This window comes from Malus sylvestris, chromosome 10 (assembly GCF_916048215.2).
Source record: "Malus sylvestris chromosome 10, drMalSylv7.2, whole genome shotgun sequence".
NCBI lineage: Eukaryota > Viridiplantae > Streptophyta > Magnoliopsida > Rosales > Rosaceae > Malus > Malus sylvestris.
Genome location: NC_062269.1, coordinates 2,961,717 through 2,976,003, shown reverse-complemented (window position 1 = coordinate 2,976,003; position 14,287 = coordinate 2,961,717). Strand labels below are relative to the sequence as shown.

The window sequence follows — 14,287 nt, the reverse complement described above, 5'->3', positions numbered from 1 at the left end:
ATTTGAAACCAATAAAGACCCTATATTTGTGCAGCTTGTTTATCTCTTATCTCAACTAGCAAAAAAAAAAACCATGCATTACAGCATTAGCCATTAAGCACCTGAAATGGTTGAAACCCTCGCAGGAGAGAAGAGCATATTAAAAAATGGATGGTTAATGATGCCAAAAGTATTTGTCCAAACATCAAATGCCAAAAATATACGTGTAAAAAATTTGGCCGGAGGAACTTCTTGTGTGGTATAAGGGGCATAACCGATATTAAAACAAACATGAAGGGGAAAAATGCATTGAGCTGACATAATACGAGTAGGTTGTGATTCAATTGAACGGGGGAGTTGAGGCTTCATCAAGGTAGGTCGGCAGGCAAACCTGAAATCTGTCGATTATTGTAACAAGTTAGAACGAACGCCGCTAACAAATATTGCTTTTGTGATTTAAAAGATATGCATCTCGTAAACGCATAGGGTAATACTAGAGAGATGATTTTTTCAAATCTTATTTTATAAACTACATGATACGGTAGTTGATAATTGGTCTTTTTAAAAAAAAAAATTAAATCATAAAGTCTTAATTTATCACCGCATCATGTGGCTTACAATGTAATTTAATAAAACGTGAATCACGTGGAGTTACTAATTTGATGACATCTGGTACAGCAGTTTACAGGTTAATAATGAAGAGAGAGAGAGAGAGAGAGAGAGCGCGATGAATTAACGTGGATAGCTGAACAATATGTGATGGAGGGGATCATGCATATCTCATGCACTTGGTTTGGCATTTGTCCCCCATATATATGCTTAGTTATTGCGTACAAGTTTATAACTATTAACTTTCTCTTTTTTTTTTTTTCTTTTCTTCCTTTGTTTTTATTGACAAAGATAGAAGCACCGCAAACAATCCAGAACATTCACGGGATTGCTTGCAATGTTTCTTGCTGCAGGGTTGGATAAAAGCCTCCATCAACATTCATGGTGTTAGACACTCATTCAACGGGAGAGCGGAAGTTCTCTGAATAAAAATACCAATTGGTGAACCAAAATCTGCGCGTTGCCAAAGACGATGGTTCGACTCATGCACAACCTGCAAGACAGTAAATATCGTAAAAAGGTCTAGGCAAAAGTGTGGTATTAGTTAAAAACTCTTCGACGATCAAGTTAATAAATTTGATATGTGGTAAACACCAGTCTGATTTCTCCACCAGCTTCCAACACCTCGTCAATTTAATTCCTTCTCACTTTAATTCCTTCAATTCTAATTACGAATTAGTAAACGAGCTATTAGAATAGGAAAAAAAATTCATAATTGGGCCTGGGCCAAATTTACTTCATTGACCCCTCCCAGCCTGAGAATTGAAGTTAAACCTCTCTCCTCCAGCCCACAGATCAGTCCGCATGCCACGCTGGACGAATATGTGCAATTCAACTCACCAATCTGCTCACGACACCACACAACCTTGCATCACAGCCGTCCCTGCCGTCCGTGACGATAGCAATCCCTGACTGTGGCCGGGTCAACAACCATACTCCTGGCATCCGGCTAAACTCATCTACCACGCGACCACACTCATATCCCCTACAACCGCCAGTCCGATTGCGCTATTCTGTGGGGCCTACGTAAGTCCCACCGGGACCCACGAAACCGTGCGAATCATAATCTCGGTTCTCGGTTTGTATTAAATACTTGGTCCCACCAAAATATCCGCACCAAAACAAGTTCTGGGATGTGACAAACTACTTCGCTTCGCTCGTTGAAAAGGGTTCTTCTCACTGTGCTTCGGTGCGGGGCCTGATCCCAACAAAACACCGGATCAGAACCCTAAAAGTTCCAATTCTAGAGAGAGAAAGAGAGAGAGTGATTCTAGAGAGAGAAAGATAGCGGACAGAGTCCGAGGTGCCTGAGAAATCAGCGACGGAAGAGATGGCGTCGTCGAAGCTAATGTCGTCGTCGTCGTCGTCGAGATCACGAAACTCGGATCTCTCCCGACGCCCTTCTTCCAATTTCTCCCCCGCTACAAAGCCCCAGCCCACCACCACCACTGCACACCCGTCTTCCTCCTCTGCGCACCCCCAATCCCTAAACAACTACCAGAACAGCAACACTAGTACGACGCTGGCCTTTCCAATCGGCTCCATAACCGTTGACGGTCTCCTCTACGACTCCAACCCCACCCCTATGACCGACGCCACCCTCCTCAACGCTCAAATTACCCTACTCGACTCCTCCGCAGAAATTAATAGCTCCACTGCGCCGCCGCCGCCGAAAACCGTTGACGAAGTTTGGCGGGAAATTGTGTCCGGCGAATGTCGGAAGGAGTGTAAAGAGGAGGTTCCCGATGAGATGATGACTCTGGAGGACTTTTTGGCTAGGGCCGGGGCCGTGGAAGAGAACGACATTAAGGATTTTCCGCTTGCGCCGCCGCCGCCCGAGACGGAGAGATTGAGCAGCGGAGTATTTTCCTTTGATCAGATCCCGCTCAGCCCGTTCGGGTCGATTGATACGGTTGAAGGGTCGATTGTTGGGTTTGGAAATGGGGCGGACCCTGCTGGGAGTGGAGGAGGAGTGGGGAGACGGAAGAGGGGGCGCGCCGTTATGGAGCCGATGGATAAGGCGTCGCAGCAGAGACAGAAAAGGATGATCAAGAACCGGGAATCGGCGGCCAGGTCCAGAGAGAGAAAGCAGGTGTGGAATTGGGTTTTTGATGAAATGGTGTATGTGATATTTCTTTTGTTTGTTTTTTCATGCTTATTTGTACTTTTCTGATTGTGGGGTTTTTGGATTTTAGGCTTATCAAGATGAATTGGAGTCATTGGCAGTCCGGTTAGAGGAGGAAAACGAGCAGCTTTTGAAAGAACAGGTAATCGAATTATGAATCTAATGTGCTTTAGACTGTAGTTGGCCACCGAATTGCGGTGAGAAATGCGCTTTTCCACTATGAAATGGTAGTAGAAGTTCAGTACTTTGGTAGCATTAGAGTTTGGGGCCAAAGTGAGCTGTGTTTGAGTCGCAATCAGCATTCGGTATAGTTATGACAGTTTGTTACTTTGTTAATTTTCCAACAAAACGACTTTTCCTTTCACATGTCTCATTTTGCTGAGGTTGCAGACGTTTTGTCAATTACAAATATGCAACTCCAAACGGTCACCAATTTGATTTGACTTGTCTGACTACTGTGTTGGTATGCTGTGATGAAATTCCACTTCTATTGTGTATAAAGCAGTATGTAGTCATACTTTAACCAAATATAGTTACTTTGCTTTGTTCATCCCATTGAAGACTTTCATTATCATTTGTCAGCAGCGCTGTAAATGAACAAACCTGTCGGGCTTGGCTTGATTAGTTAGTTAGCCTGATAGTTAACCCAAGCTGAAGTAATGTTTCATGACCAAGCTTCATGAATACTAAGGATTATAAATTAGAATATTTTTTATATAAATCTTATGAATATATGTACATGTTCATGTAGTGTATATGAATACATGCATACGAAACCACTGAAGTGTATACTTTAATGTTTTGTTTGCAAAGTGTAGAGATAAATTATTTAAGTACTTGACTACGTCATTTAACATGTTCAATCCATTATAACATGAGTTCAAGTCCGGCAAATGAGTTCAATCCGTTATATCGTATGAAATTTTAAATATTTTCTTAACCCAGGAGACAGATAATCAAGCCTGTCTGTTTTTTAACATGTTCAAGCTTCCTTGGAAACTTAATTAGCCAGTTGCGAACAAGATTTTTGGCTTGTTTTATAAGTTTGAGCTTGTAAAAGATCAGACAAACCAATTTGAACATTTAATAATTGGCTGGTTGGTTCAGTTGCCCCTTTTTTTGGTCTGCGTATTGGTTTAAAATGAGGATGGGTTTGGATTTCTTGTATTTGTGCATGATGCTTGGTTCATGAGTGTGCGTAGGAGCTAAATCATTTTCTTTTAAAGTTATCTAATTTTGGTGTTTTGGTTTTCAAGTTGATGTTAAGACCTCGCACTTTTTTCTCTGCATTTAACCTGTTTTTCTTCTGAAAGAAGGAACTTTATTAAGAACAAACTGCAAAGCCTTCACTAAGTACCACAAATAGTGCCAGGGGCCTAACCAGTCGGGCAAACAGATTCCCAAGCCCAAAAAAGTGACTAACTGTAGTAATATCTAAACATGCCACCAAATTGAGACGTGTGTGTTTTACTTGCTCTCCTTGGTTGCCTTAACATTTTTTTTATATTCTATTTTGTAACAATTTTATTTTTTAATTGCAGGCTGAGCAGACTCAGGCAAGACTTAAGCAGGTATTCATTTCATTCCTGGTACATGTAGTTAATTGATTCTGCAAGGGATTGTATTTTATTAGGAACTTGGTTGTTGGCATATGGTGATCTTCTTTTTGGATAAGAAACAACAAATTTGATGAAGTGAAAAATACAATATGAGGCAGATATTATAGAAAATTACATGGAAAATTATACAAATTTTTCTCCAGTGCACCCAAATAAGTATTATCTCCATTATTTCGTACTTATGCCTGAAGAGGTAAAGAAAGCTAGATGTCTACAGTAATGACCCTTATTGTTTATTATACCTTGCAGCCATAGATGTGGCATGTTTAGATTTTAGATATAAAATTTTTTCATGTCTCCCTAGTGGAGGCGTTGTTTTATCTTGAAATATTAATGGAGTTTATATGGCCTCTCAACGCTTGACATCTGTGACTTTTGTATCTTCTGAATTTCTTGCCGAGCTATAAAATAATCTGAATATAATCATCTTTCATTCCCAAAATAAAAAACTTGACCCCTAGTTACGTTTTTTTTTAATGTACGGTCTAAATTCTTTACATTCTACAAGAATATCCACCCTCCTCCCAGTAAACAAACAGAAACAAAAATATTAATGATATTTGGAATCATGATAATCCAAATGCAAAGTCTCATGAATGTAGAGTACAATTTAAGGCACTATCTAGCAGGCAGTACATGATTCAGGCAGATATAGCATGAGTGCATTGTGTAAGGTTAAACACTGTTTTGACATATAAATTATTAAAAAAAATTATTTTGATGTATATAACTCAGAACTTTTGCATACACCAGTTGTTACAAATTTGTTTCATTTTATAATTTGATAACTGGCATAGACTTTGTTAACTTAAATATAAACGTATCAATTGGAATTATGTTTAGTGTACTTATTGCCTAGCAGTTTACCTTAGCCAAGCATATCTCCAACCTTTGAGGGGATGGATTTTCATGCTTGACAGAACAACATGCAAATAATATGCATGGTTGGGTCTTTGCCTACGTCCACGAGGGAAGAAATAGGAAAGTTTCACAATGATAAATATGATTACAAAAAGGAACATTTCTCTCCTAAAAGTATACGGTTGTGGTCCTCTATTTAATTTAAGCTTTGGGTTCGCTGTAGTCAAGACAATCAATATGTTATAATAACAAAGAATGGCCTTCATTAGAAGTCTAAGTATAGACTTCCATTTATATTTGCATGTGGTAATGTAATTAGACAAGAAAACAAGTTACTATAGACTTCCATGTATAAGGAAGAAAATAATACAGTTGCCCGTTTTGAAACTTCTGGTAATTGATGATTTTTCATTTCAGTTTGGCCCATGAGCGACGTTAGTTGAACATTTTATCCAGAGGAATAGGATTTTGGAAGATGAGGGACGGTGGTTGTAATAGTTGTTTGCTATTATCCATTTGACCTTGTGTATTTTTGATGCAGCTAATGGAAAACATCATTCCGGTTGTGGAGAAGCGAAGACCACCCCATGTGCTCCGGAGAGTTCGCTCATTGCAGTGGTAAGATTGTATATGCTTGATGTGTGACGTGGAAACCAAGATCGTGTCAAGACCTAGGAGGAAAAAGTATGGAAATATTCGACTTGGAATCTGATTGTCAGAAGTAGAGAATTAGACCTAATGATATTATCATTTTTAAGAGCTACCGTGGATCGTGGTTTGTTTTTTGAGAGAGATTGCAACCCAAGTCACGAAGGTCATGACTTAATTAGGAAAAGATGGCGTCAATGAGGGAGATAGAAGTAGAGAGCCTTATTAAGTATGTAGTTAAGAGGTGATGAAAGCCTCTTTTCCCTCGATTATTGATTTGAGGGTGAAGTAGAGGATCAGGATCCAGAATTAGCTTATTATGTTTAGATGGCTTATGACACCTTTCCGGAAATATATGAAGATTGATCTTCAGTGTTATGTTTATATAAAGATGACCTTGCATTATAGTTTCTTGCTAGCGAATATCGATTTATATGCATGTATTTCTGTTGTAATTCAGAATTATAGAAGTAAATTAGAAATTGATTAGTAGTACTGATTTCGTGTTTCATCGATGTAAGTTCATTAATATCCTTGTTCGTGTTTTTGAGGAGAAACATAGCGGAAATATCTTTGTTCATTAGTTCATCATTTTATGGCCTCCTATTCGTAGACAGACAGGAGTATCTCTACATACATCAAGATTGCCTTTTAAGTGAATCACATCCACTTGCTAGATTCTCTTGAATTCTTGAACACGCGTCCGACTAATAAATTTTGCTGTGTCATGATTTTGCTCCAGAATTTTTCAGTGGGAAATTATATTTGAACCCATAAGCTCTTGAAAATGTTTAGTCAACCCATGGATTAGCACTAAATTTTTGGCATTATAATTCATTGCTCTCATAGTGTATCATAAAAATTGGTCTCTTAGTTCGAAAAGGAGAATGACAACCTCCTTGGTAAGAAAGAAAAAAATGAAAAGTGTACTCAATGCAATTGATACGGCGGTTTCAACTTGGGGCATCTAGCGTGCGCAAAATCGTGTGCGGATAGGAAGATATAAACAAAACCTTGGTGTATATCTAAATAGAGGAAATGTTTTTCCTTTCATATCTTTTTAAGTCGATCATGTCATTGAAGATGGCTCGGTTGAAAGTGTGTAAAACTGAACCACTTAATTTGTTTCATACTTCTTAAGGCATCTCGATTTGTACGATTCTCGTCTTGTTCTGTGCTCCTCGTCTTGTTTTGCGTGCCAGAAGCCTGTGTCATTTTCTGTGAGTGGAGCTCGCCTCGTTGTGTATTAGACCTGCCTTGTTTTGTGTACATCGAGCCTATCTAACACCCACGATTTTTGTGAAAAATGCAAACTTTTTTATTTTTGTGAAATATTTTCTGTGAGCATTAAGAAAACTCAAAAGGCATTTGAAATCAGTGTCATGGTTTATGGAGCAACAAATGTACATTTAAGCCGAAAAAAAAAACTAAAATAGTAAGTGAAAAATATGGTAGCGAGGCCCAAAACTTAGTAAAAAAAGGGGTTCTACCCTCAAGAATCTCAATGGAAAGTTTTACCTTAATTTTCAAAATTTCACGATGAGGCGAAGGTGAAAATAAATAAATCGAACGATGATTTATATATGAATTTGCAAAACCAACTAAAAATCGTGACTGTTAATCCATGTTTATTTGTGAAAGTGCAAAAAAAAAATTTCTCGAAATATTTTCCATGAGCGTTAAAGAAAATTTTATAAGGCATTTGGAATCGGTTTTAGGGTTTATTGAGCAACAAATGTATTATTAAGCCGAAAACTAAAAGAATAAGTGAAAAATGTGGTAGTGAGGCCCAAAACATTGTGAAAAAAGGGGTTCCACCCTCAAGAATGTCAATGGAAAGTCTTACATTAATTTCAAAACTTCACGTTAAGGCAAAGGTGAAAATAAATAGATTGAACGATACTTTACGTATGAATTTGGAAGCAGTTTTACAATTTATTGCGAAATATTTTCCATGAGCATTAAAGAAAACTTTATAAGACATTTGGAAGTGGTTTTACAACTTATTGAGCAACAAATGTATATTTTGTAAAATATTTAAGCCGAAAACTAAAAAAATAAGTGAAAAATACAATAGTGAGACCCAAAACATTATCAAATGGGGTTCTACCCTTAAGAATATCAACGGAAAATCTTACCTTAATTTTCAAAACTTTACGGTGAGGCAAAGGTGAAAATAAATAGATAGAACAATTTAAGTACGTCTGGGCGAGAATCAGTACCGTGGTATCTGTCTTTCCCTATTCCAATTTATTTACTTTATTTGAGTAATCACTATTAAATTCAAATATCTTTAAATTTAGGTTTTAAATCGTTGATTACAAGTGTTTAAAATGAATTATAATGGATTTTTCACAGAAAAATATATTTTGAAGAATATGAATATAAAAGTTTGTTGTTATAGTAAGAGAAATAAAATAAATAAATATTAACAAAAATAAATAAATAAAAAAGAAAAATAATTGAAAATGGAGGATTGGTATGATACTAGCGACTGATTTTTTGTATAGTCACTATCTCGCTAGCGATTTCTACGGGGTGTGTTCACTACCTTCCTAGCGACTGTTACCACGTACAATCGGTAGCGAAGTACCTGTTGTATCATTTTCTATTATTTATTTATTTTATGTTTTTCTTTCCTTTGATTTTTTTTCTTCCTACATTACTTTATTTAGATTCAATTACCTTTAGTCATGTCTTCAATTCCGCTTGCGTCCACGAGTTCGTAACGTCGAGTACTCTTAGAATACATCAAATGAATGAGTCACGACACGACCATCAATCAAAGTCAACATTCTCGCCTCTAAAAATATTTTAATCATTTCAGATTTTTAATATTAAACTATCGTAAAATCAAGTACAGATTCCTAATAATTTCTCTTTTTAACTTACATGTATTTCTCTCTTTTATCCATTCAAAGTCCTTTTTACTCTAGTGTTCGTCTTTTAGTTCCCTGCCAAGTGCTTTTGTTATCTTTATGTTTTCGGCGTATATAAAGTAGGAGTTGGCCCACAGACCTCATCGACAAATACAGATCAAATTTAAGGTTCCTTTTGCTGCATATGATGCCGGCCATGCTTGCTAACTGCTCTCTGCTCTCTGCTCTCTGCCTCCACGCCACTTCCCTTCTTTTTATGCACTTGCACTTGCATTATATGAAGAAATTTTTTCTTAGAACCAGAACACGGATAGTATATTATGTGTTTTTATACAAGTGATGAAAAATTATATTTTTTAAGTTATAAACTTTTTAACACACATATTCCACTATTTGTATAGTGACACGTAATGTACCACCTCATGTTTCGATCACACTGAAAAATCTCTCCATTATATGTGACCAACATTTTTCATGCATGGATGATGAATGTTGTGAGATCATGATTTTCGCAAATTTGGTTCGAACAATACCTCTTTCTTCATATCTACGAAGGGAGGAAGTAAAAAATCAAAGCAGTTGAAGCAATAATGATTTGAAGAGCCAAATTGGCTCCCAAGTATCCCATTGAAACACACATTTTTCTTTAAAGACATAAACTGCTATTAGATACACCACTTTATTGCAATGTCGAAGAACAAACAAGAACACTAACAGACCTACGTTACGTGGAGAATTCCTTCCACTGACATCTAAGTAGTTTCTCCTGATACCAAAATATAAATTTCATCAAGGCTATAGGGGGTGTTTGATGAAATTTTGAGTTCAACAAACCTATAAAGTTCCTTGTAACTGGTAAGGAGAAATTGCTTTCCATTTGCCTTTGCAACATGGAAAACATGGCAGCAAGCAATATGTTTACCAAAAAAGATCAAATATTAAAAGAAAAGAAAGAGCTTTAAAGATTTTATTCCCTTAAAATTATTTTATGCATCAAAGTATGAGCTAATTACATTATTTATGGATTGAATAAAAAGGAAATTAAAAGAAAAATCCTAAAAGAAAGTGATTTGCAGTCATCCACCTCCCAAGACATTAATTTATTTGGATTGAAAAAATACAGACTGCAGGTTCATAATCAAAGAGCTAATCATTTTAGAATAATAATCTCCATCATTAACCATCAGAGCCACCCAAAAGACCACTTCTCTTTCTCACTTTTTTTTTTTTTTAATCCTCTCTTTTTCCTTTTCTTTAAATCTTTATTCTTTAAAAGGGCTTTTTATACCAACAAAATGATTCAACCTTTTACTGTGAAAAATAATGAGACCGTATTTATGTCTGTCATCCATTCAAACTCTTCATATGGAAAAAGCAAACCACTACCGACATTTTACCAGTCTCCGTGCTTACACTTACTCTCCTCTTTCAACAGTTTTTAAAAGCACTCTTTCTTTGTCTATGCCCGAGAAAATTTTTTAAGTGTGTCAGAAATATAACTTGATATAAGTGTTATTATGGCTAGAAATTTATCTTGAAAATCCTAAACCAAACTAAAAAAAATCTCGATCCATATCGAAAAATTTTCAAATTGATAATACCGAAATTTTTGGGATCCATACCGAACTGATCCCAAATTTTTTGGTACAAGAATCATGATTACATATTCAATGGTTTGGGAATCCCGAACCGAATTGAAAAAATATATATATTTATTTTGGTTGTTGCATGTTATGTTCTAACGAAAAGCCCGCGGTACTGTTTACTTTAACGAAAAACCATATTTTTACACTAAAAAGTCAATCATGGTACTATTCATTTTACCCTTTATTTTGCCCTTATCGTTAAAACTCAAAGTTTTCAAGCCTTTTTCATTAGTTTTCCTTAAATTATATTAGAGATAGAAGTATGAAATTTAAGTAGTTTGGAACTTTGGAACATCAGTTTGACTTGTTACGAATGAAATGGTCTTTTGATTGGTATGAAATTTCAAATTTGTATGAGATAAAAGCTTAAATTTCAATTGTTATGAAATTTGAAGAAAAAAAATTAGGCCAAAGGCCCAAATTATAGCTCATACCTCAAAAATCTCAAATTTCAACCGATAAGCCCAAAACAAAAAATCCAATCCCAAAATACTGAAAATATATCGCGAATCCCGAAATTTGGGAATGCCGAAATTTCGATTCGAGATTGGTGTTCAAATTCCTGTCTTGAAAATTTTCAGTTGGAATTCGGAATACCATTTTCGGTTTGGGATCCTATACTGAACCACCCCTAAGTGTTATAATACAAATAATTGGAAATTCTTTTTTGCAAGTATCTAATCAGTTGTATTATAATACTTGGTATACAAGGCCGTGTTGCCGGCACATGAAAAATCTTTCCAATGGCTCAAAGAATGAATCTACTCCCTAATATTATCACATTTTTTATTAATGATAAAGTGATATGTGAGAAAGTTAAAAAAACGTGGTCTCAAATTATTGATCCAAAATAGCATGGTTGAAACAGCTAAAAATAGAGCAACTTACATGAAATAAGTTCACTGTCACGATATTATCCCGATTGAATAATATATTATCATACAAAGATATACATATAACCATCATTATATTATTGAATCAGAATACCATAGTATAAGTGAAGCCGTTTTATATAAGTGATTAGACAAATAAATAGATAAAGGGCAAGGCCACAGGAGGACTGGAACCTGTGTCTAATCTTAATAAACCATCTTTATACTTTGTGGTGACAAAAAATTTCAAAAGAGAAGCTCTCCATGAAGTTCTCCATGCTCATCGTGCTGTGCTTGCTCGCTTTACTCTTCCAGCATTCTCACTCCACCACAATACTGGTTGATGGAGTTTCAGAGTGGAAAAACCCAACTGTTCATGTAGGAGACTCCGTCAGTAAGTACTTTGCATTTGTCAAAAACCAAACAAATTCAACAACTTTATTTTCTTTGTTTTTGATTCAATATTTTCTTGAGCATTTTTCAGTTTTCAAGCACACGTATCAGTACAACCTCTACATTTTCCAGAACCAAAGAGCCTTCGATGTCTGCAATTTCACTCAAGCCACTCTTCTCAGCAAACCTGACTCCACCTCCTTCACGGTATCTCTCTCTGTCTCTCTCTCTCTCTAAAATGGCTCTGTTTTTCTGTGGGATTCTTGAGAATTAGCTCGATTAAATGTGTGTTCGAACCTGGGTTTTCAGTATATTAGCTTCAAAACTAGTAATTTTCATCTGGGTAAGTCATGATTTTCTCAAAGATCTGAGCTTTCTGACTGAAATTTTTCTTGTTACATTGCAAAGTGGCACCCATCACGCACTGGTTTCTTCTACTTTGCCTTCAACAATGGCTCTCTGCTCAAAACATGCCAAAACACTCAGAAGCTGGCCATAACAGTCTCCTCCTCCTCCGCACCGCCGCCGCAGAGTTCCGGTTCAAGTTCAAGAATCTCTCCGCAGCTTCCTCCAACCGTGGCCCCAACACCGAAATCTGGTGGTGGTGGAGTTTCATCATCTCCAGTATTCCCATGGCCATTCCATCCTCGCCAAGTGGCATTAGCTCCCAGCCCACAACCAAGCGTAAGCTCTTCAGTGACAGATAAAGGAGGCGGCGGCGGTGGAATCCCATTCATTAACAGTAATCCTGCTGTTCCTTTGCCCACTGGTGAAGTGGATTCAACCACAATACGCCCTGTACCAACCTCTGGCCACCAGAGGCAGGTAACCATTTCCATTGTTGATTATTTTAGTTTTTGGTTACATGCTCAAACATTCAATTTGCATCATGTAGTTGGTTATTACTTATTACTTCTTCATCAACTGAAGCATTAAAATGTGTTCATTTCTTCAAAAAAAAAAAAAATTAATAAAATGAACCTCGGCGTGCAATTGGTGGATTGCTTTGATGAGTGGTTCATTTTTTAATCCATTGTTCCGAATTCAAACTCTTCATCATTTCTTTAGTGTAGCTTAGAATAATTTCGTTTGTGTAAAAAAAAATAGCACATAAGAAAATAGTGATTAGTAAAGCATGGCTACAAAGCATAAGTTATTATTAATATACATGAAAACTGTATATGTATCAGTGTATGTAAATTTTTTTTCTACTTTTTGTTACTTTTGAATATTGATGGGATGTTGATTGGTTTCTTTTTTTTTTTTTTTTTTTTGGAAACTATTGATTGGGTTCTTTTGGATTGTGGGTTGCAGGCGCTGGCGGGGTTATTTGCTGCTCAAATGGAATTGGCTCTGTTTTGTGTGGTTTTCCTGGTGCTGTAGAGAGAGAGAGAGAGAGAGAGAAGGGGGGGTATGTTATGTAGTTTGTAAAATAGCAAATGGAATTTCTGAGGTAGGTAGGTTAATCTTCATTAGAGTTTTGTAATTTGTAATGGTGGTTTGATGATTATACACCATGTAGTGTAGTGTAATGATGCTCTTAGATTAAAGTCCCTACTTTGGAAATCATTGCCATTTTTTGCTCCTTTAATTTTTGCATGCAATCAATTGCTAATTTCTCTCTTTCTTTTTTTTTCTCTCCACTTTTTATCCTGCTCATTTCCACTTTTAATTTTGGAGGAATTTTAAATTTCAAAAGTCACAAGACCAATGACCTAGTTGACACTTTGACTAAAGTTATCCCACCCCAATTGAATTTGAGGAGGTACATGGATATGGACTTTGGATCCCTCCACAACCACAAAACAAAGGCACAACTCATTAAATGAATGATGTTTTACACCATTTGGGTAACTCCTATGACCTGTGATCCATTTGTCCAACTTTCAAGGAAAAGTTTCCATCTGAACCACCCCTTGTGGATCTGTGGCTCGATGAGTGGAGGTAGTGGGCATATAGTTAAAATCTGCATATTAATTACACAACATGAAACATGAAAGACGTCAGAAAATTAAAAAAAATTGAGGTTTCACTGTAGTGCTTAGTTTAGAAGAGTCGTCTCTCCTGACAGACAAATTATAGTTTGACCAATGTGTATAAATTTTTGTTTTGTGATTATAACGAGCTAATATGCATATTTATAAGAAAGTGATTTGCAGACAAGAAGAAAGCCACAATGTCTACCAAAATAATCTTCACAGATGATTATGCTGCAGCCCGAAGTGAAATATATATATATATGCAATGATGAACACTTTTCTGGTGGACTTTCCTCTTGTTCAAGAATGAACAAAATGAGTTGTGAACTTCAGTCCTTTTCTTTCCTTGGGCACTAAAATCCATTTGAACAGATTATAATGGTGTTCAATCATTTTTACTCGAATACTTTCCCTTTTTATCAAGAAGGGAGGGAGGGTTCGAACTTGAAAACTTTTCCACTCAAATATTGTATGACGTGAATACTAGGTCAGTTGGCCAAAGCAGTGGTCTCGTCCATTTGTTTGAATCCATGTATTCTAGCAGAAAAATCTTGGTATTGGTGAGACCATGCCATCTCACTTTACGACCAAGACACAAAAATATTCAAGCCACGCCTACACCCAATATTCAGGCCAACACCCACCCCCTTCCTGGTTCCACTCATCCATCCTTCGTG

General features: G+C 36.5%; 2 protein-coding genes across 2 annotated transcripts; both read left to right on the top strand.

Annotated features, from left to right (window-relative positions):
- The first annotated feature begins 1,719 nt into the window (after nt 1-1,719).
- LOC126586926 (G-box-binding factor 4-like) lies at nt 1,720-6,336 on the top strand. The gene is made up of 4 exons (XM_050251887.1): nt 1,720-2,680; nt 2,784-2,855; nt 4,255-4,284; nt 5,735-6,336. Exons 1-4 carry the CDS (start codon nt 1,919-1,921, stop codon nt 5,813-5,815), a joined length of 945 nt encoding a protein of 314 aa, XP_050107844.1. The 5' UTR covers nt 1,720-1,918; the 3' UTR covers nt 5,816-6,336.
- A 5,071-nt stretch (nt 6,337-11,407) lies between these two features.
- Nucleotides 11,408-13,254, top strand: LOC126586927 (early nodulin-20-like). Its single transcript, XM_050251888.1, has 4 exons — nt 11,408-11,632; nt 11,723-11,838; nt 12,040-12,456; nt 12,946-13,254. Exons 1-4 carry the CDS (start codon nt 11,503-11,505, stop codon nt 13,012-13,014), a joined length of 732 nt encoding a protein of 243 aa, XP_050107845.1. The 5' UTR covers nt 11,408-11,502; the 3' UTR covers nt 13,015-13,254.
- Nucleotides 13,255-14,287: the final 1,033 nt, after the last annotated feature.

Coding starts and splice junctions, on each gene's coding strand:
- LOC126586927 (XM_050251888.1), top strand. CDS start 11,503: ATGAAGTTCTCCATGCTCATCGTGCTGTGCTTGCTCGCTTTACTCTTC. Junction 11,633..11,722: donor TCATGTAGGAGACTCCGTCA/GTAAGTACTTTG, acceptor AGCATTTTTCAG/TTTTCAAGCACACGTATCAG. Junction 12,457..12,945: donor CCTCTGGCCACCAGAGGCAG/GTAACCATTTCC, acceptor TGTGGGTTGCAG/GCGCTGGCGGGGTTATTTGC.
- LOC126586926 (XM_050251887.1), top strand. CDS start 1,919: ATGGCGTCGTCGAAGCTAATGTCGTCGTCGTCGTCGTCGAGATCACGA. Junction 2,681..2,783: donor GGTCCAGAGAGAGAAAGCAG/GTGTGGAATTGG, acceptor TTTGGATTTTAG/GCTTATCAAGATGAATTGGA. Junction 2,856..4,254: donor AGCAGCTTTTGAAAGAACAG/GTAATCGAATTA, acceptor TTTTAATTGCAG/GCTGAGCAGACTCAGGCAAG.